This window comes from Scomber scombrus, chromosome 9, assembly GCF_963691925.1.
Source record: "Scomber scombrus chromosome 9, fScoSco1.1, whole genome shotgun sequence".
Classification (NCBI taxonomy): Eukaryota; Metazoa; Chordata; class Actinopteri; order Scombriformes; family Scombridae; genus Scomber; species Scomber scombrus.
In genome coordinates this window covers 29,465,632-29,488,808 of record NC_084978.1, presented here as the reverse complement: position 1 = coordinate 29,488,808, position 23,177 = coordinate 29,465,632, and the positions used below count along the sequence as shown (strand labels likewise).

The 23,177-nt window shown below is 39.8% G+C and overlaps 1 protein-coding gene across 1 annotated transcript; it reads right to left on the bottom strand.

The window, feature by feature from the left end:
* Positions 1–1,761: 1,761 nt before the first annotated feature.
* Positions 1,762–18,932, bottom strand: LOC133986176 (F-BAR and double SH3 domains protein 1-like). Its single transcript, XM_062425979.1, has 21 exons — positions 18,851–18,932; positions 15,219–15,316; positions 15,008–15,053; positions 13,573–13,646; positions 12,534–12,678; positions 12,142–12,278; positions 11,202–11,265; positions 9,706–9,834; positions 9,242–9,364; positions 7,605–7,700; positions 7,389–7,505; positions 6,786–6,890; positions 5,051–5,206; positions 4,584–4,712; positions 3,920–4,003; positions 3,677–3,821; positions 2,551–2,651; positions 2,295–2,411; positions 2,057–2,171; positions 1,915–1,970; positions 1,762–1,812 (listed from the first exon to the last, which is right to left on the bottom strand). Exons 1-21 carry the CDS (start codon positions 18,869–18,871, stop codon positions 1,762–1,764), a joined length of 2,109 nt encoding a protein of 702 aa, XP_062281963.1. The 5' UTR covers positions 18,872–18,932.
* Positions 18,933–23,177: the final 4,245 nt, after the last annotated feature.

Here is a 23,177-nt window from a genome sequence, read left to right as displayed (position 1 = left end):
TGTGTTGAGAAGTATTGCAAGTTGCATGTATGAGATTCTGTTAGCATCAGTATAGTTGAATAAGATGGGTATAGTTGGATAATGGCACATTAAAGGTCTCATCATTCATTATACACCAGCAAACACATGAATGTATCTGTATGTACAATGACAAACGCTAAATGTCTTTCAGTTGAATTGCTTGTGTCATCATTTCTATTTTTGTGTCATGTAGGGAGTAGCACCACTTTTTTTTTTTTTGATGTATATCACATAAAAACACAATACAAATCAGCAGCTATTAAATCACTTGTATTGAAGCACCACTGAACAAAACTGCAACAACTAAGAAGTCTCTAAACTCATAAATACTCCATGTTCATTATCCTGTAAATACTCTCATTTTAACAAACAGCTTGATTGATCAAATCAGGGGGTTTGTAATCATGTTGAGATGTATATTCCATTTATCCAGGTTAACATAAGCTGGAAAATATGTACAATATAATACACAGGCAGAAGATTTGTGAGACTTGTACATTTGCAGATGTATCATAATTTATTCTAATGAAATAAAATATCAGAATTCTTGCTTTTCAGATGTGTGCAGGTGTGTGTTTTGTTCTTGTTGAGCTTGATGGCATCAGAGAAAGGCTGATAGTACTACACAAGCCAAAATATTACTATACTGTTGCATGGAATACCATCATTGGATAGGTCATTCTGCTGTGCCATCAACCTCTGCTATTGTCCAAAAAAAATAGAAACAAATCATATCATGTTTTCATAATGTTTGCATGTAGATCAACTTTCCCACAGATAAATGGCAATACATCCATAACACAGTACAACAACATTCATCTTTATGCACGCAATGGTCCTAATGATTAAAATTCACTTAACTTAGATAATCTTAGCAGATGGGAAATTTAAAAAAACAACCCCAACAATAAATACATCCATAAACTTTCACTGTGCTCACATATTGTATATTCTCCCAATGTTTTGTTGGACTAACTTTGAACTGTAAAGTCATGACCTGAAAGTCCACACAAGGGCTTTAATGGAGATTAATATTAATATCATCCTGTCAGTTCACGAAAAGCTACAAAATACTTCAAACACTGTTTTATATTTCTTTCCAGGTAGAATTTATGCTATTTTATATGCTTAGCAGTTAGATTCTGAGCTGTGCTGCTTGTTAGCTGATCTGTAAAGACTGCTACATAATGTAGCATTAGCTCAGTAGCCAAAAGCTAAACCTACGGTTATGAGGCGCTACATAGTGTGGTATTAGCCCGGTAGCTAAAAGCTAAAGCTACGGTTATGAGGCGCTACATAATGTGTTATTAGCTCGGTAGTCAAAAGCTAAAGCTACAGTTATGAGGTGCTACACAATGCGGTATTAGCACGGTAGCCAAAAGCTAAAGCTACAGTTATGAGGTGCTACATAATGTGGTATTAGCTCGGTAGCCAAAAGCTAAAGCTACGGTTTTAAGGTGCTGTATACATTCATTATAATTCAACTCATATGTTAGCATTATTTTACCCTTACATTGCATATTGTTGCTCCTAATTTGACTGAGTTAGCAGCTGCAGTTTGTCTCTGCTCATGTGGAGCTTAGTATCACTGCTATAAAGTGACACATGGATGACTTTGGTATTTAAGGTGACCGCAAAAAAAAAGATACATATTTGACATATAATAAAAGGAACAGAATCAGAAAGACTTTGCTCATAATAAGACATGTCTTCTTGTGAAGCTTCACTCCGGTCCTGGTCTCAAGGCTGAGGTGAAAGCCTCTGTGTTGGAGGAGGAGGCGGTGCTCGACACTAAAACAGCAACAGGTTGGGAGATAGATGTGTTGAATCATTGGACCTTTTCAGTACAATTACACATTTTCATTTGTCATTGTTGTTGTTAACACTACATACTGGTCTGAGTCTGCTGCTGCTCAGATCTGGAGAGTTGTGGCTGCTGCCTGCAGTGTCTGACAGGAGAGACAAAGAGACATGAAAACACAGGCAGCTGTTTCTATCTAAACATGTTTCATGTAGGGAATACTGATAAACCAACCCATTCTGTTGTCTGGCAACCTCGGCAGCCCTGTGGGAGCGACCTGCTGTTTGTCCTGGTTTGAGGGTATTGGGATGGGGGGAGAGAAGGGAGGCATGGTGGGAGTTGGGAGAGGCTGGAGTAAAACAAATAAATATTAGAGATGCAATGAGTGGTATCTGGAACCTCATCATCTGTAAAACAAATCCTGACTTACAGGATGCTTGTGTTTATGAGGGAAACATACGCAAAGCCCCACCTCCTCCTCCTCCTCCTTTTCCTCCTCGTCCCCTTCCTCATGGACCAGTTCTACCACCAACGATGGGAAGACGCCAATCCGTCCATTTAGCTCTCCTTCCCAAAAGCCATCATCCACCTGAAAGACACACAAAAACATTCAAAGAAATCTGTCGTGATATTGGGTTGTTGGAACAAAATGGTTAATGATACACAAATGAAATAAAAACAAAAACAAATGAAAGGCATGAAATCAGCCCTTGAATTGGCCCACACACCTCTCCATGTCGACAGCGCATCAGGTGTATCAGCGCCCCCTCCTGGAAGGAAAGCTCCTCTGCACTCTGACCCTGGTAGGAGTACAGAGCTCGTGCCACACCTGACACAAGGTTCAAATAAAATTTGATTATTACCACACACACACTCTCACCACTGCCCCACATTATTATGAATCATTTTGCATATACATGAAATGCTAGTACTGACACATTACCACACAAATGGTACGATACTTGAACATTTCCAATCTGGCAGCATTGGGCCTGAGCCACCACATTATCTAAATAATGCCTATTTGCAAATTTGCACAACAGATGATCTGTTGCTGCAGCTGCTGGCTGTGTGAGACAGCTGCTCATCTCAGCTGCATGACCTAATGAACTGATCTGTACTGCTGGATCCAATGTCTCTATAGTCTGTGCCTGTGCAATGTGCTTTCTGGTGATATGCTGTCCTCTGTTTGTATGGCGCAGGTGGCCAAATCTGACATAGTGCACCTTTAAAGACCCCCTCAAGACATGTATTCCTGTTTCTCTCTTCTGTCTCCAACTTCTCCCTCTCTGTCTTTCTCCTCTCTCCCTCTCCCTGATTCCCCTCTCAACCCCAACCGGTCGAGGCAGACGGTCGGCCACCTATAGCCCGGTTCTGCTTGAGGTTAAAGGGGAGTTTTTCCTTGCTGCTGTCACTAAGTGCTTGCTTATGTGGAAATGTTGGCTCTCTTTAAATAAAATTAAATAGTGTAGACCTGCTCTATGTGTAAAGTGCCTTGAGATAACTTTTGTTGTGATTTGGTGCTATATAAATTAAGATTGATAAAGATTGATTGATCTGCTTTGAACTAATTTTGTTCAAAGTGCAAAAATAAAAGTTGGATGTTGTTCTCTTCTCTTTGAAGAATGACGTATGTACAGAGTTTGTTTTCTCATTCATCTGCTGACAGTGGAAAGTTTCTCGGAGCTCACTGACAATCTGAGTTTTAGCAGTCGGCCTATGAGCAGGATTTGTGACATCATAGCTAGGTTGGAGCCAATCGTGGTCCAGTAAGTAAGTAACTTACACAAGTGTGACGTAGAAACTTGAAGCCTCCAGTGCACAAACACTGAGAATAGACACACATACACTAACCTCGGCTCCCTGCCCTTTCTTTATTCCCTGCAGATGGGGTGGAGCTGAAAGAGCTGTCCAGTTGAACAGTGTCCTCTGCTGGTAGACACAAGAACTGCACATAACGCTCAGGAACATACCCGACCTGACCACACGAGTTACACACCTGGAGAGCGTTATGTGAACAGATACACAGAGATACACATGAAACACAGACAAATAATGTAAGTCTGATATGTTAGCAACCAAGTGATCAGCTGTTACCTTCAGCCAGTCCTCCATGTCTCCATCCTCGATCACTTGAAGCTCTTCTCCTTCCAAAATTGACAGCTCATCTGATTGGCTGGCCTATAGGAAGTAACGGACTCTTCATACAGATAAAACATTACACAGTGTTTCTTCCTGCATCCCTACAATTGTCATTATGTTCGAGTGGGTTTCGGGGTTTTTTTCTGGGAATTATTTTCTGTATCTTTTCGGAATTTACCACTAGGTTCCTTTGGTTTCAGATGTGTAGGAGGATAAATATGACCTTCAAAAGTCTTCTGATGAACAGCAAACACAGTTGATAAGTAATATCTTTCCAGAAAGATCAAACTGTCAATGTATAACAGAGACTTTATCAACATTTTCTGGCCTGTGACTTTATCTTACTTCCTCAAACTTTCATGACCACAGCGGTTAGAGAGGTATCATGAAGAAGCTGACATGTTGACATTTGACAGTTGCATTGTTTTGTGTATTTGCAAAAACATACAGGAAGTTCCAAATCGTATATATTATAGATATTTCTTAACAATAATTAAATTGCTATTTAATATATATAACAGAAGATCTCAAGATATCAACCACACAAATGTGTGTGATTTTCTTGCAGTCCTGAGCTTGATAAGAGCTTTTAAACTGACTTCTAAACACTGTGCACTACCTGGTAGCTATAGACCACTCTGCAGGCTGCAGGGTAAACACACACTCCAGATGTTGAGGCTGGATCTGCGAAGATGTCTCCGTTCTCATCATCGTAGTCCTCAAAGTCGGTCAGCTCGAACTCTTCTTCCTGAAAAAACACACAGGACTCACAGGAGGACTTTATTTTTTATTGTAGGATGCTGGAACCTCACCACGCTGAGAATCTGAGCTCCTTCTTGCAATTAGCGAAGCTCCAGTGGGAGACGGGTGACCTAGATGAGTACTGAGCAGTGTGTATGTACGGCTTTGCATATTAATGTAGAGCAGCGATAAGGCGGCTTTGTCACGACCGTGCAATTGTCTGTAAATGATGCAGAACCTTCAGCCACAAGGATCAAAATGCGTCTATGGATTCAAGGTCGTGATGCGTGTAACGTGAGACTAACTGAGCTGTGTGTGTGTGTTTAAATGTGTGTTTATGCGTACTGAAAAGTCCTCGGTAGACCTCCTCTGTTCGCTGAGCCGTCTCTCTCTCTCCAGCTCCTCCTCCGCCTGGTTCATGGCGTTATGGAGACACAGTTCGATTCCAGCGACGCTCTCTGACAACAGAGCCAGACGGGCCTCTGCCTTCACCCTGCTGAGCTGAGACAGGGACACATGACATGTTACTCAGCAGTGCCTTTAAAACAGACATGGCTGGATTTAACATATGGCCGTTCAAGTGCTCAGGGGCCCTTGTGCAGAAAGGGGCCCTCTATAATGGGAGAAAAAAAATGTGTTCATGTGTCAATTTCATAGGTGGGTATTTGATGATTGGTTAGCAGGCCACAATGCACTGTGGTAAGGTTGTATCAATGAATGTGGGGGAAAAACGATACACTCAGTGCCAGCGGTATCGAAAAAGCCCAGCAGGAGGTGCCAAAAGGTAGAAAAAAACAAAGGAAGCAAAAGAAGTTGTTTTTTCAAAATAAAATGAATAAGAGGAGGTTGTAACATAAATTAGTTATGGGGGGCAACAGGAGGAGGAGTGTCAGTGTCCGGGGGCTACTAATCCAGTCTTGACTACAGAATCTGAACTCTTAACTTAAATCAATGTTTCCCACTTATGGATGTGGGAAAAGAACATATATACAAAGACCTTGGAGGTAAAAATGAAGGAAAGAGCAGATTAAAAAGCAACCAAAAAATGTATATTAAAAATGATGATGTGAGACAGTTATTGCAGAGCTCCGTGACTTTCTAGGGATGTTATTATTATAATATGTGAAAACAGTAGTATTAAGTTCTTTGTGGCTCCAGAAGTAGCTGTATGAAATCTGATCAATGGACTCAAGTGACATCACTTGAGTCAGTGTTGAATGGGCCCCTGGGCCCCTGGGCCCCTGGGCACTGAAGCTCATGTCCCCCAAAACAACTTTTATTTTATTCTGATTGATTAACACTGCTGTCAGGTGGAAACTTTTTAATTCCATATTTTAACTCACATTTGACTCACATATTTAGTTTTGGACATACTTGGTTTCTGACAGTGACAAAGTCCAAATCGATGGAATACCATAACAACGTTACTTATAATGGTTCAAAATAATTAGAATTTAAAAAAGGACTGCAATCCATTTACATGTGCCAGTTGCAGAGTCTTGGTGTTGTGACAGGCGGCTCACCCTTATGTTTAACTGGGATACTTGTCAATGATATTAATAATTACGTTCTTTACTGTGGAAAGGGTGTTTACACTCTTTCATCTCCTCCACTGAGCACTAACAGAGGCTTTCTGGTATACTAACAGAGGTGATGCTGCAGGTCTGGTTTAAATGTGTTAACCACATCCACACGCTGCTCGCTTTGAAATGGAAAGTCGGCTTTGATGGTGTGTGATGATGATGCATTTTGCTAATTACTGCAAACTGCTGCAAGGAAGAGAAATATGTCTGTGACTGGCAGGAGGGGCGAGGTTCTGGAGCTGTTACAGTAAATAAAGTGTCTTATGGATATATTGGTTTGTGCTGTATGTATAGTAGTGTATGCAACAGGGTATTTACTGCTTTAATGTGGAATACAGGTCAGCATGCAAACAGTTCCAGCCACGGTTCATCTGATTTGCATGAGATACCCATAAATAACCAGCCTACCATTTTAATAGAAGGCATGGGGTGTAAAGTACGAAAGATTTGAATGGCTTACGAACTGTTGGGTGCTGAATTTTTCAAATTTAAAGTACCCTGGCTTTCCTGACGCTGTCCTGCACTTCTGTTATCTTCTGCTCCACACTGAGCCCCGTCTCCCCCGACAACAGCTTCAACCGACTCTCCAGCGTCTGCAAGGCCTGAGGGACAGAGAGATGTTAAAATAATCTCAAGGTTTCACATTTAATTTGATGTTAGAAACAAAACAGTACAGTTTTGCACGTCACTCTCTATCTATTTATCTTCTCCATCCAGAAACAATGCCTTTCAAAGTAGATGTGAAGTTTATATTCAGCTTCAGCAGTCAGCATCAAATTCCCTCTTAGTGTTTCCCTGTTGAGCTGTGGTGGAAGTATAGTAACAAAAAGACTTTGGTACTAAAAACATTGTAACGTTGAAACATAGAAGATGAAGATTTGACTCATTTGGACGGCCGAAGCTTCATATTAGCTTCAGCTATCACTTCCATTGTAAGTGCATTATGAAGGGATCTTCTAATTTTCAGTATGAACAGGAGTGACTGCTGTTTGTTGTTTTAAGACAGACAGAAAACTGGTGAACCTGCCCTTTAAATATTACAACCACAACTGAATAAAAAATAATACATAAGAGTGAGTTAAAATGGGTCAAAGTCTCACCCTCTCTCCATGGGTGATGATCTTGTAGTCTTTAGCAGCTTTTGAAGCCCATTTCTTGGCTTCCTTAACCAGACAGCCCTCCCCTTCTACAGCACAGACCTCCTGCAGAACAGACAGCTGCACACAAGACAGAAAAAACATAGTATCGTTCATATTTTTGGACAACCACATGGTTACATTAGTGAATTATCAGTCCTGCACAATGCTCAAACACACCTTGTCTCGTGGAGCCGGCTGGAAGCTGAATGCAGATGTTTTGCTGAAGGAAACAGACTCTTGTAAAAACTGCTGCACATTTCTGTCTCTGGTCACCTGACAACACAACAAGCAACTATATTAAACAAGAGCAACAAAAGCTTTTATCCCCACCCGTCTGCCCGTTGCTTACTGAGAATGAATGAGACGCCTGAGTTTGTACTTACATCTGAAACATCTGTGAGTGAACAAATACGCAGTGTTTTTTTCATGTCTGCTGGTCGGGCACAGCCAAAAAAAGAAAAAAAAGAAAAACTACAACCCAAGGTGCTAAAATGCTTTCTACCCACTCACATTTTGAAAGGGACAACTGTTCAAGTGTTCCCTTCAGATTGCACTCACATGTGAGTTCAGACATTCTCACTAAGTGTTGAATTTCCCTCAGTCAACTTCTGGAACTTCATCTCCCCTCCTCTTCTTCCCTGATCTTCCGACAAAAAACCTCTATCACTTCTATATGTCCTTTTCTCGTTCCCTTCTTTCTCTCTGTCTGTCACCTTCTCCGTAACCCCTCTGCTCCCTGCTGCGTGTCGTCTAGAGAAGAGGTGAGAAATGTCTTGTGTCTGGTGTCTCAGGAACCGCTGTGGGATACTTTGCATGTTATGAGACTCATACAGACTTGAACAAACATTGATTATTGAAGGTCTGTCACATATTCTAATGGCTTTAAAGTTAGAGCTCGTCACCTCATATGGAATCATAAGATAAGATAGCCTTTATCATCATTGTACAGTCACCTATATGACTGTACGTATGACTGGAATCTTTTCAACTTGAAAGAGTTCACATCACAAAAAAATATTAAGATGGTTGTATGATATCAGTGTAAATACTGTACATTGTGAGTATGGCTCTATATGCATAAAATATATATTTAATCACCTCGAATGATGGAGAACATGATTTGATTTTCAGGCAGTTTCTTTACTATTAGGGAAGTCTCACATATCATAGTTTTCAAAATGTCTTAATAACAACTTAACAGTGTTTACAAGTCATAGTAGATGAAATGCATCATTTAATAATGATGACATGATACTGTGGATATCAGCCAGGAAACAGATCAGATCAAAATATGAGGATTAAATGGTATAAAATTGTTAGTAGCTGATAACAGCACAGAATGAAAAAGTCTTCTATATTATTATCTTTATTTTAATGGCATTTGACTTATTTCAATATATAACCAGTTCAACAGGATCTTCTGGAATGTTTTAAGGGAATAAAATGCTTAAAAAATAACCAGCACTATTGTATTGACCTTTTTTCTTTCTATCAAAAAAAAAGGAAATCTATTTTTTAAATGTTTAAATTTCTATCATCTGTTTTCGTTTTTATTCTTTTTTTGTCACTTGTTCTGTGTTATTATCAGCTTGTCAATCAGCTGTAAAGCACTTTGAACTACATTAACCTGTATGAAAGCTGCTGTATAAATAAAGCCTGACTGATTGATTGATTACAGTGTTACATGCAGGGTTTTTTTTAGTGAGGTGTCACTGCAGTAAAGTTGGTTTGTCTTACATATACCACCAGCTCAGATTTGCCTTTACAGAAAAAACCAATTGTATGCATATGCACACACACAAATGCATGTATACCTTAGCCACGCTGTCCCATATCCTGCTGTGCTGTTTGTGTGCTGCCAGACAGGTATCCATCTCTGTCCCACACAGCAGAGTAAAGTGGCTCCTCAGATTGTCATAAATATCACCGTCCATTAGCTTTAGGGGGGGGGGAGGAAAAGTTAGGATACCTTCAACACTTTTTTATCTCATTATGCATAGCCAGATTAACCTAATAGAGGAGCCATGTTGATCCCTCATCCCACTTCCTTGTGCATTATAACACCTAACAACTCCAAGTACTATGAGCATATGATGAGATCAGTGTAAAAAAAAGCTACAGATTGAGTGATAGAAGTTAAAGTAGTGTTGTGCAATGTGCTTCGCCTGCAACACAGCAGGAAGTGATGTAGTCTTTTATCAGATACACAACTCAAATGGTTATAATGTCCTTTTCTCTAGCTCCGTATGTATCTTGTGTGTGTGTGTGTGTGTGTTACCTCCATAATACGTGGTAACTCGTTGGTGTAGTAGTGTTGTTGGTGGGTGTTGACGGCCGCTAACGCCAGCAGATAATCGTTGCGAACCTCATTCAAACGGTCATCACACTCTTTCAACCTGGCGCTGAGCTGAACACACACAAAAAGACAATACTCTTTAAAGGTACATTTACGTAACTTTAACATTGTTAGCCAGAAAGTGTAGCAGCAGGAAGAAGGGAAGTAGAAGAAGAATGTCACAATATCTGTTTCATGTTTATAAAGCATGTGCCACATTCACGCCATGTATGTTGAAAGGTAGTGACGGGACAGATAGCATTGTTTTAATTCCAAACTTCACATCTGTACTTACGCTTAATATTTTAAGTGTGTTCACACTGAGAAGTATGGAAAAATGCAGTGCACTATGGGCCAGATTTACTAATGGTTTGCATGTGTAAAACAGTGTGCAAACTTGACACCACCCGCAAACACTGTGCAACTGATCTACTAACAGCGCACTGTGGTGAAAGACACAGTCTTTCAGTGCTGCACACTGCACAGATGACTTCTGTTACTATGGAGAGGAGGAGATGGAGGCACAATGACAGAATACGCACAGGACGGATTTTTTCCACCTGTGTTAATATTTTTGGAGTGGAATATATACACTGACTTCGTTACAAATACTCTCCCATATGTCGGTTTTTCTGGTAATATTTGTTTTTGTTATAACTCAATATATTATTTAACCTCTTCCACTAGAACCTGATCACATTTCATTTTGTGCTTGCAGCTTTCTGCTCGTCCAAACTCTCCATAAAGACACGCAGAACCCTCATTTAAATAATGCTGTCTGCACCCCGTTGCACCTGTTTTCATTTACGCAAAACGCAAAAAATCTATTGCACTGTGCACGCAATTTAGTATCCTTTATTTGGGATCTTAGTAAATCAGGCCCTATGAGTACTATGAGTGCACTCAAAACAGTCAAAAAGTTGAGTGTGGAACTATGGACACTTCTCGCCTTCAACGGTCGCCATCTTGGCTACGTAGCAGAAGGGGAGGGACCAAAGACATTGTAACTACAGTGAATATCGCCACATTATACAAAAACATTATACATGTGTTTTTTGCACTTAGCACCTCTATACTGTTGTCATATATAAGCCAACAGTAGGTTTACTGGGTTCATTTAGCAGTCTAATGATTTGGTACTGCATACGTTAATGCAATAATGCTAATGCTAGCTTATTAACACTATCTTGCCAATGCTAGCTTGCTAACTCGCTAATCGTCATTTCCAGTCTGTCGTGCGCAATGACTGATTTGAGACAATGCTACCCTGTTGAAATTTGCCTATACACAAATAAGTACATAGTGAACACAGTGCACTAACAGAAGCATGTGATTTGAGACACAGCATCAGATTGGGGTGATAAAACTGGTTCAGGTCAACAGCTCATTTCTGTTCTATATGAAATGCTCTTATACAATAGTTCATTTCAACTGCATACCTTAGCAGTCATTTTCTGTAGTCCGCTTTTAAAGTGGAAAATCCCATGCTCGCTCCTCCTTGCTCTGGAAGATAAAACATACTGCTAAATATAACAAAAGACATACTGAGTGTAGCCACACATTATAATACACGCAGTATCTTTTTGTTTTCATTAAATATTATTTAACACAGTCATTTGAATACTAAAATACTTCGGTTCGGAGAACTTCAATGTCTGTTATCTTAACAGACTTGCCATCACTGTCATTTTATGCTATAGAATTGTTAAATAAGTTAGTTGTAGTTGAACTGTATTAATGTTTTCAGTGGTACTGTGTGATGCAATACATAATTTTAAAAATAACTTGGTATATCACCAAGAAGAATCTGCTGACTGACAAAGAAACAACATAGCAAGATCTGCCTAACTACCTAATGCAGTAGTGTATAGCCTACCCTCATCTTGCCAAATAGTTAACCTGCGTTGATGAATGGTAAATTAGGTTAAAACTCATTAATAACTGTTAATTAATGGTTTATGAAGTGTGATGAACCATTTATAAATCCTTTATAAGGGTAGTCTTATAATTTTACTTGGAAAATGTAACATTTTTCCATATTTTTGCTTTTGTTAAAGTGATCACAATGTTAATCAGGCCTGTATCAACTTCACATACTGTTCTTTTGTGATCATCACATGTCATTTCCTGTCAGGAAGTTACCATAGAACTCTGAGTGATACTACTAAATTGAACCATTAGTTATATAGCGGTGGTTTGCCATCCTGCAATTCTTTGCATTTTTGTTAATGGACAAAATAAATCCCATACCTGCAACCAGCAAAAGCTACAGTGCATCTCAGATCATCAGATGTCTTTAACTGTCCCCAAGCTGACTGTTCTGTGGATTAGCATCGCTCACACATACAGACAGACAGACATGCATTAGCGCACACTGACCTGCTCTGTGCATCAGCTGCTTTTTCTCTGGCAACACTGGCAATGTGACTGAGTTGGTGGTAGTTCTTCTTGATCCTGTGCAGCTCACGCAGAGAATCCACCACTTCACCCTGTACCCTCTGAAGCTGCTCCAGGCCCTAACACACACACACACACACACACACACACACACACACACACACACACACACACACACACACACACACCAAAATTATTCTTTCAGGCACTGATAGCCTTTGGTAGATATTTCATGGTCACACTGGATTTTAGAGAATTAACTTGCTTTTTTATTCAAGTGCAATGATTAAAATGACACCCAATGAGTGTCTACACATTTTCAGTACTTGATCACTGCTTATGTGTGTGTGTGTGTGCGTGTGCGTGTCTCTCACTTTCTTCGCTCGGACGTCCTTTGAATTGCGAAGGCTTCTGGAGACTTGCCCAATCAGTCTGCGATACTCCTCTGCCGCAGCGAGTCGTGATGCGGCAGTCTGAGCTGTGGCATCTACCACAGACCGCCACACACCAAACACACTGCTGAACACACACACGCACATACACACACCCACATCAGTACTGACATTTTACAACTCCGGATGCCGGACTTGTATTATAGCCTACTTTTCTCCACACATTTATAAATTAAAACTGTGCCACCCTGCTGATCACTTACTAACATGTGTTTCTGATTTTTTTTCTTTGCATAACTTCTGATTGCAACACACGAAATCATGATTTAAAACATAAACATGTATTTCCTGTTGTGTTTAACAGTACTTTTGCATCTAGAAAGTAGTGCAGCAGAAGCACCACACTAATGTTTCTTTTTTTCCCCAAAGTCTGTTTCTACTGCTTTCAGAGTGAATGATTTCCAAATTTGCTCAAACTTCAACCTTGCTCAAACCACTGCTAAAGGTGAGGAAACCAAACATACCTGTTTTAGCTCCACTCTGCCCCCACAGTGATCGCATGAGCTGTTTCATTTGCCTATCGCAAGGGGTCAAAGTGTGTCAAATTGACTTGAAACAAAATGTTGTGAATGCTGTTATAGTCGTAACCTGCTGAAAGTATAACACCCTCTCTAAGTCATGCAAGTATGTCTATGCAAGCTGTATACTTCTGTTTTTTCCTTTCCCCTTTACTGCAGAGGAAGAATAGGAAGGTGACAAACATACAGATACACTATATACTTTCTGTGTAAAACTGCTGGTGTCATGGAGTTTGAGTTTTTGTCTATCACGTATGATCACTTAAAATCAACTTAAAGCAGCATTTCCATAGTCTCTGTTCTTTGCAAACCTGCTGACATGACACAACATTGAACTGCATGCAACACAATGCAACTTTCCACACTTATTGAAAATGACATGAGAGCAGCAAGCGAAATAGAAAACAGCTGATGCTAGCTGTGTGTCCATGTGTGTGTATTACCCAGAAGCAACAGCATCTGTGTTTCCTCTTTGCCAGTCTCTCTTCTGGTACTGGACAGCTAACCTCTGAAGAGCCTGAAATTGCAGCATTTAGTACGACATCACAACTCCAAAGAAAAGACAGTGAAATGTAGTGTACTGAGAACTAGGCAGGTTTCATTTGGTAAAGGCATTCTTTTATTGACCTCTGCATAGTTCAATAACTAGTGTTATAAACATACACATTATGCTTTTTTTAATGTGAGTATTATTCACACAGCCTCATATTAGAGTACCCTGAAGGAATCTCGACTATTAAAACTTGTAGGCCTTATTAGATTAACGTTGTCATCAGCTATATTAATGTGTTATAAAACACTCATGGTGTCTTCATTTTTCATAAAATTGGGAAAAAATCTTTTCATTCGTAGGTCACCATTGTTGTTTACTTCGCAATGCAGTCTGGGTAGTGACGTCAAATGGTTGCAATGCATTATGTAATAACCCAGAATATGATCAGGGTGTTTTTTGAACACTGAAAATTGTTTATTAGGCTAAATATTTCAGGAAATTTTTATTTGATATATCATGTAACTCGTATCGGTAATTTTCAGCCTCACATGGAAATGACGACAAATGATGTAAAACATAAATGTGTTTAAAATGTGTCTCTTGCTGACAGACTCTCCCTTATGTTAATTTTATCCATAATAACATATAATATCCCTCCATAATAATAATTAAAGTGGGAAATAACAGATCATGAAAGAATAATCTTTCTAATAAATGAAGAAAGTTGTGATCAGACGGACATTTAACAGTTTTTTAACTAGATGGTGAATCAGAATTTTATTTTATTTTTTTAAATAATGACGATATTTCATGTGTTTCTACTGACGTATTTTAGTAGGAAAGGGCAATTATAGCGTATTAAGGCAAACAAGTCTTAATAGTCGGGGTTCCTTTCAGGAAACAGCACAGTGTTTTTTTCTTTTCTTTACTCCTCCTACATACACACACACACACACACACACACACACACACACACACACACACACACACACACACACACACACACACACACACACACAAACGTATCTGACACAAACACATACATACGTGTCACATTCCCCAACATTGTGCGAAAACACATGAAGCTCTTGCTGAAAAGGTATAAACTGAGAGCATCCAGTGGGAGAGGTTATAAATAAAGACACAGCGACAGAGGAGGAACACTGATAAGAGCCTGGTTAGGATAGCATAACAGTGTGATGAAACATACTGACACGCACTGTACAATCACATGAGTAACCGAACAACACCACAGCACTCAGGTACCGCGCTGACATGGAGCTTCTAATCGATAAATAATGAGCATTTCCAGTAAAAAAAAAAAAGAAGAAAGGTGCCAATAATAGATGTAATAGTGGACTGGAATAGTTTGTGTGTGCACTCACCTGACCATATTCTTTCTCTATGGCTGCTCGTTGCTTGCTGAAGGACCTTGGGGAACACACAGGCAACACCCAACAAACATGACATAGACAGATATGTAATGTAACACTGTATTGATCTTCTTGAGTATCCCCCTCTCTCTCTAACACAACCCTATGGGTGGATGTCCTAAAAATATATTCACAGTCCAGAGAAGTACAGAGAGTATTGTACCTTATCTCCTCCAGAAGTTCAGTGTCCTGATGTTGCTTGTTCTGTAATTTGCTAAGCTGCTCTGAGAACACCAGTTTCACTTGCTGGCTTTCTTTCACCTGCATATACACACATACAGATACACACAAAGGGACAGCTCAAATGTTGCATCTTCATTGGCGGGTTTGGTTATATTATCAAATCCATTAGTGAAGTGGTTGGAGAAAACATTGGAGAAGCAGAGTAGAGCTTTCTGGAACATCTTCACCTACTTCCAAGGTACATGGAAGCAACAGTTGTAGTATACAGGACAACTTTATTGTTAGACGAGATTCCATTGGCTGATACATGTCTGGGTGCACATAATTGGTTATTTTTTACAATAATGTTGCTCTGTATACAAGTGTTGCTCAAACAATGTGGGAATACTTAGTGTTAGTCAGCTTCTCAGTAGTATGTTGATTTTCAACCACTCTGGTGAGATGGTAAATGGACTGTACTTATATAGCGCCTTTGTAGTCTTTTCGACTACTCAAAGCGCTTTACACTACAACTCATTCACCCCATTCACACACATTCATACACTGACGGCAGGGGTACCACGCATGGTGCCAACCTGCACATCAGGTGGAAGTTAACCATTTACACACATTCATACACCGTTGGCACAGCAACGGGAGCAATTTGGGGTTAAGTGTCTTGCCCAAGGACACATCGACATGTGTACTGGAGGAGCCGGGAATCGAACCGCCAATCTTCCAATTGGAGGACGACCGCTCTACCTCCTGAGCCACAGCCGCCCACAATAGATATATTAATGATTTAACTTCTTTAGGAATGTAAATTGAGTTTCATCTTTACATCATATCACTATTATGCAGGCAGAAGTAGCCGATAAAGTTTTTACATTATCGGCTTTATTACATTTAGAACAGGCAAAATGAGCGCCAAGCGGAGTGCAGCTACAGCGGTCGCTGAGGCAAAAACCCGGACATGGGAAGAGTTCGGTGAGGCCATGGAAAACGACTTCTGGACGGCTTCGAAGAGGTTCTCGACCACCATCCGTCTCAGGAGGGGGAAGCAGTGCACCGTCAACACTGTGCACGGTGGGGACGGTGTGCCTTGACTGGGGACGTTTTGGATCGGTGGAAGGAATACTTCGAAGACCTCCTCAATCCCACCGACACGCATTCCAGTAAGGAAGCAAAGCCTGGGGACCTGGGTGTAAGCTCTCCTATCTCTGGGGCTGAGGTCGCCGAGGTGGTCAAAAAACTCCTCGGTGGCAGGATGTTGTGGGGCTGTCATGGTTGACACTACTCTGGAGCATCTCGTGGACATCGGGGGCAGTGACTCTGGATTGGCAGACTGGGGTGGTGGTCCCTCTTTTTAAGAAGGGGGACCGGAGGGTGTGTTCCAACTATAGGGGGATCACACTCCTCAGCCTCTCTGGTAAGGTCTATTCGGGGGCACTGGAGAGGAGGGTCCGTCGGATAGTCGAACCTCGGATTCAGGAGGAGCAATGTGGTTTTCGTCCGGGTCGTGAAACTGTGGACCAGCTCTACACCCTCTGCAGGTCCATTCCCTGTATGATCGGTGCCAGAGCTTGGTCCGCATGGCCGGTAATAAGTCAGACTTGTTTCCAGTGAGGGTTGGACTCCGCCAGGGCTGCCCTTTGTCACCGATTTCTAGGCGCAGCCAGGGCGTTGAGGGGGTCTGGTTTGGTGACCTCAAGATTGGGTCACTGCTTTTTGCAGATGATGTGTTCCTGTTGGCTTCATCAGGCCGTGACCTCCAACTCTCCAACTGGATCGGTTCGCTGCCGAGTGTGAAGCAGCTGAGATGAGAATCAGTACCTCCAAATCCGAGTCCATTGTCCTCAACCGGAAAAAGGTGGAGTGCACTCTCCGGGTAGGGGATGAGATCCTGCCCCAAGTGGAGGAGTTCAAGTACCTCGGGGTCTTGTTCATGAGTGAGGGAAGGATGGAGCGGGAGATCGACAGGCGAGTCAGTGCGGCGTCTGCAGTAATGCGGACTCTGCACAGATCCGTCGTGGTGAAGAGGGAGCTGAGCCGAAAGGCAAGGCTCTCAATTTACCAGTCGTTCTCGATTTACCAGTCGATCTTCGTTCCTACGCTCACCTATGGTCATGAGCTTTGGGTAGTGATCGAAAGAACAAGATCGCGGGTACAAGTGGCTGAAATGAACTTCCTCCGTAGGGTGGCTGGGCTCACCCTTAGAGATAGGGTGAGAAGCTCGGTCATCCGGGAGGAGCTCGGAGTAGACCCACTGCTCCTCCACGTTAAGAGGAGCCAGATAAGGTGTCTCGGGCATCGAGTTAGGATGCCTCCCGGACGCCTCCCTGGTAAGGTGTTCAGGGCACGTCCCACCAATAGGAGACCCCGGGGAAGACCCAGGACACGCTGGAGAGACTATGTCTCTCGGCTGGCCTGGGAACACCTCGGGATCCACAGGGAAGAGCTGGACGAAGTGGCTGAGGAGAGGGAAGTCTGGGCTTCCCTGCTTAGGCTGCTGACCCCGCGACCCGACCCCGGATAAGCGGAAGAAGACGGAACGGAACGGAACTTTCATTCGCTAGGAAGCTATTACATACATCTAAGGTTCCACTGGCCCCGCCCGCCCAGCTCTTATAATACTTATAATACTCAATATGTTGTACTTCACATCTCAAACAACCTCACCCACTCAATTATATATCATGATGGTTCAACCTACAATGTCACACCAATATGGCATTACCTCAAAAAATACTCTTAGAATTCATGGCACACCTTTTCATGGCACTTAAGCAAAATAACTGGTGTGCTCAAAACAAAATCCCCAAACCTTTTCATGGCAGATATGACTTGAATAGGTTGACAGGTGTGATCTAGAACATTAATTATGAACCTCCCTCATTTGGGTTTAGTCAAAGTATCTTACATTATAGTATATATAGGTCAATTAAATGATGTTGGAAATTCACAAGTCAAAGTTCACCTAATTTAAAGCCATAATTAACCCTTGAAATCACAAATGTACTTTTGCTGTGAGCAAATAAACTTTAAGCTCATACATTATCAAATTCACATTTTCAGTAGTTGACCGTTGTTTTGCACTATTTCTTGTAATTTTTCATTTAAAATAAGAAGGTTTCTCTTATCTTGTCATGTGTTAACTTGCTTTGGGGTTTGGGAGTGAACAGGCCTACTACAGAAGTACTATAAAACAGTATAGGCTATTGTATACATTTTTTTAAAAACTGAAATAAGTCACCAGTATTATTTCTTGTTATGGACTGCAGTAACAACTAAGAAAATGTTCAATGGCATGATATTGAATCCAACTGACTGGCTAGACTAGACTGGCTAGAGTACAAAATGTACTGTCTATAATCAGGTACATACAAAATAAACTCAAACACCTACGTTGTATATTTCATATTATATTTATCATATTTAGAAACAAATACATTTAAGAGTATATTGTTATGTCTAAACATATGTCTGAACACACTAAGCAAATCAACTTTAAAGGAAGGCGGGCTAGATGAACAGAAATGAAAGTAGCAGAGACACAAAGTGCTCTCATTTATAAGCACTTGTTCAACTCTCCTCCCACAGAAGTCCAAATGATTACCCTGAGCAGCACCTTACCTTCCTGGGTGGTGGCTGCATTACTGCTGGATGCTGATAGTGTCTGTTATTATCTCCGTTATTGTCTGTTTGTTTCAGCTGTGGTGTTCTGCTACTTCCTCACTATTTTCATATGCACATGTGCTACTGTTTCTCCCTCCCTCTCTCTCTCTCTCTCTCTCTCTCTCTCTCTCTCTCTCTCTCTCTCTCTCTCTCTCTCTCTCTCTCTCTCTCTGTGTCTCCCTCCCTTCCCCTCTCTCTCCTCCTCTCTCTCTGTCTTTCTCTCTCTCTGTTCACTCCACTCTGGTGCAGTCTTAAAGAAGGCCAACAGGGGGCAGAAGAGTCCAGCGACTTTATGCTTTATTCTCTTCATTGCCATTACTTTACCAGATACATATTTTCAGAATTATAACTTTGAAGTGAAACCTGTGCTAATAAAATATGTATCATAAATATTTTATCCAAAATAATAATTGTCTTCAAACCATGACTCTTTCCTCTGGGGTTGGACACATTTCTCACAGTTCAGATTTCATTTGCACAGTCAAATAATAAAGTTTTATAACAGAATCCTGACCTTTTCTCCCCTCAAAATTGTGATATAAAGCTGTGAATTCTAATATCACAATTTTCCCACATGGTCTTATTCAAATTCGTACAGCTCTTAATACTACTTATGTTAAGAATTGCTTACAAAAACCAACCTGCATATTGGATCAATGCCAAAAGTGTGTTTATTTGTTCAGAACGAAGGAAGAGTTGACACATTGATTCAGAAGAAAGAAACAATATCAGTTACAGAAGAGCCCAGAGGCATATTCACTTGGTAAGGATGGGCTTTGAACCCAGAGTCATAGCATTACAACACTCCAGGTGGTCTTAATACAGTATGATTATTCTTCAATGTATAGCAAAACACTGTGTACATTTGACTTGTATTCAATCAATTCAGTGGAGATAAATAGTAATAAATACATTAATAGATTAATTGACATAAATAAGATAAAGTAATAATAAATAAAATAAATAACAGGTCAAAAACAACACATTTGCTAACATACATCATATTTCTTGTCCGGCATCAATATTATCAACAACAAACAGATTGAGTTCCATAAAAAGTACTGCTGTCATACATCTTAATATCAATCATGCAGCATGTTAAGAGATAGTGTTTGATTGAATTTTTAATGTATGTTAGGGTGATAACCCAAAAACTCCTAATTGATTTGATAGATGTATTTGGTTATTGATAATACAGTGCAGTAACTGAGTACTAACTAAATATATGATGCATCTAGAGTTGAGAAAAATACATTTTTGATCGGTCATTGAGTTATTTCCTGAATACCTGTTTCTGCAGATTTGGTAATACTGATATTTCATTAAATCTATTTTATTTTATTGAATATTCTACTCCTTTTGGGTGTTGCCATATTTTTGACTTAAGTTAATTTTCTTGCTTGTGAAGCAGTTTAATATCAAAAGTTAAGTATCATATCAAAAATCATTAGGCAATCAGAAATGAGAAGAAATTCTAAACTACATTTTAGGGGGATGAGGAGGTCCAATGAAGTAACAGTTTTATATCTGAAGTTATATTATTTTTTTGTTACGGCAAAATGATCGTTGAGCCTCTCTTTCAGATTTTTCAGTTGATTATAGAAGGTCACCAGTGACTTGTCATCTCCGCCACATTCCAAGGACAACTCATTGAAGACATGCTAAAGGGAAAAACATAAAGACATTAATGTTATTTTCTAGAGCTTCAGCTCTTTTAGTCATGGTTTTGTTCACATAATGCAGCTGTAGGTTCTCTATTGCATTTCTTTATCATATCATATTGCAACTCAACAGTGAGTGAATGGTACTTTTCTCACGTGGTATCGGTGTAACAACTGTTTCAAGTGTAAAGTATGATGCACTGTCCGACTGGATTTTAATGTCAGCTTACTAGACCAATTCAGTTGGTCATGCTAAATGGGTAAATAAATGTACCATCCAATAAACCGAACATATGGTAATGTCTAAAACTGCCTTTCAACAATTAATAACTACAGCTTTGTTTAAGTGTTGATGTACTTGTTTGGTTGAATGGGAACTGCAGTTCAACATTAACAGCCAATGCTGAAAAATTGTTATCAATTACTGATTACACATTACTTCATTGTAAAAGTAATTACACCACGTATATTACTTGGTACTTTACTTTTGTGACTCAGCTGTTAGCGCCATCAAAGTTGCCTTTAAATAAAAGGTTTAACAAGCAAAGAGGAGACAGTTTGGTAGGATTTATCAACAGCAACAGCTAATATTAGCGTAGCCTCAGCATTCCAGAAGTCCCGCCCTCATAAGCATGATTGACGCACCCTCCAACTCTGAACTAACCTAGTGTCAGGTGACTCCTGAATGTAGAATAAATGTATATTTACATGAGCCATGATTACTTACCTTGCACTCTGTATTCATGTACTCCAGTTTCTTTTGCAGACGTTTTACATACGTAATGGAGTTCAGGGAGCGCAGGCCTTGGATGAAGAAACCATCAAGGGTGCATCCCTTTACAGAGGACACAACATAGCATTGTAAGCACACACTCATACATTTTAAGAACAATAAACAAGCAATTTGAAAGATTGGTTATGGTGCTTTGTTAGATTTTTGGAAATAAGCTTGTTTGCAGTGTTATAATAATTCTTATCAGTATTCAGTATGATGTCCAGTTCTGACCTCCAGGATGTTAAAGGGATAACATTAGGGAAACCAGGTCATGATTTATTACATTAAAATATCATTAGTTTTGGGATGAAAACTGATAAAGTAAATAGCAAAATCTTACTTTAGTGTAACATATTTACACCCTATAACTGCAGAGTGCAAGAGTTGCATATATAACTGAAAAAATCTAAGCCACAAAGACAATGTCAGCTAGCTAATACATGACACATTTAGGATTATAAGAGGTAATATAAAATATGGTTGACACATCTAACTTGACACTTGATGAGCTGTTAAATAATAATGTAAACTGTGAAAAATTGAATTACATTGAAGAAACAACAGTTTACATTGAATTACAAAGCAAAGCGTTAAATGACAAATAGTGTTGGTTATGTTAGCATAATCATGTAATTCCCTATTATAGTTAAAAAATTCATGAAAACTACCAGCTCTGAAACATATTTTTTTCTTGTGTACATATGTAAATAGAACAAAGTCATAGCCACATTTCCAAAAGGAATAACAATATACTATATAACCCCCCCCCCCCCCCCCCCGAAAACAAACACAGACAAACAGAAAATCACTTACCCCTTGTGACACAGTGGCATTATACTGGCAACTTCTATTCTGAAGAGATCACAAAAAGAGATCATGTAAAAATGGTATCAAGCTCAGCTCATTGAACCAGCTCTCATGAGACTAAGGTATCTGGATTGTTACAATCAGTCCATTCCACGATTAACAATGTACCTTTTTGGAAGTCTTATTTAGGATCTTACTTCCTAAATAAATAAATAAACTAACTAGTGTCTTTTTTCAGGTGGATGAAGACAGGTGAGAAACAATTATATAATGTACATTTACAAACTAATTTAAGAAAAAAGAAAGAAAGAGGAAAAATAATGCATCTACCAGTCAACAAACTTTCAGAATAACTGAAATTGGTTCAGATGAGATAACAGCAAAGCAAAGAGGAAGTGGTAAAGATGCATGGATCCTGAAGGTGTGTGTGCACGTTGCAGAATAGAGCAACAAAGTCAACAGTGTGCAAACTTGAGCATTTTTACTTTCCCAGTGTCACAGTCATTTTCACCATGAAATAACACTTTTGCTTGTTAGTTCATATTTCCTAACATTCTCCCTATGTAAAAATGTGATTATTTTGGTGTGGAGAATTCAAATTTTGTGACCATTCCAGATTCTGACTTCATATTTCATGATAATCAGCAATCATATATGTTAGTGATTGTAAAATATGAAACAATTTAGGTATCTGTAGTCGTTAAGTTGAGATGAAAAGGATAAAGCCAAAGCTGGTGGAAAAAGAGAAAAGGTGACAGAAAGGTGAGATAATGTCTGTTAAAGCAAAACAAGATCATTGTAGACTCACAGTAGAGGATCCTTCGCTGCAGTTCTGCTGCAATCCGAAAAAGAAAAAAGTTGAGAAATCAGACAAATAGTCTCAGCAGTGAAAAAATAAAACAAAATACAATATAGAGTCCCAGCAGCAACAACCAACAGGCTGATTACACATTTAATAATGTATCTATTACACTCACAACACCTCCAATATTATCAATGATTCATGATGCTTATATGCATCTAGCAATGCCACTGAATAGTC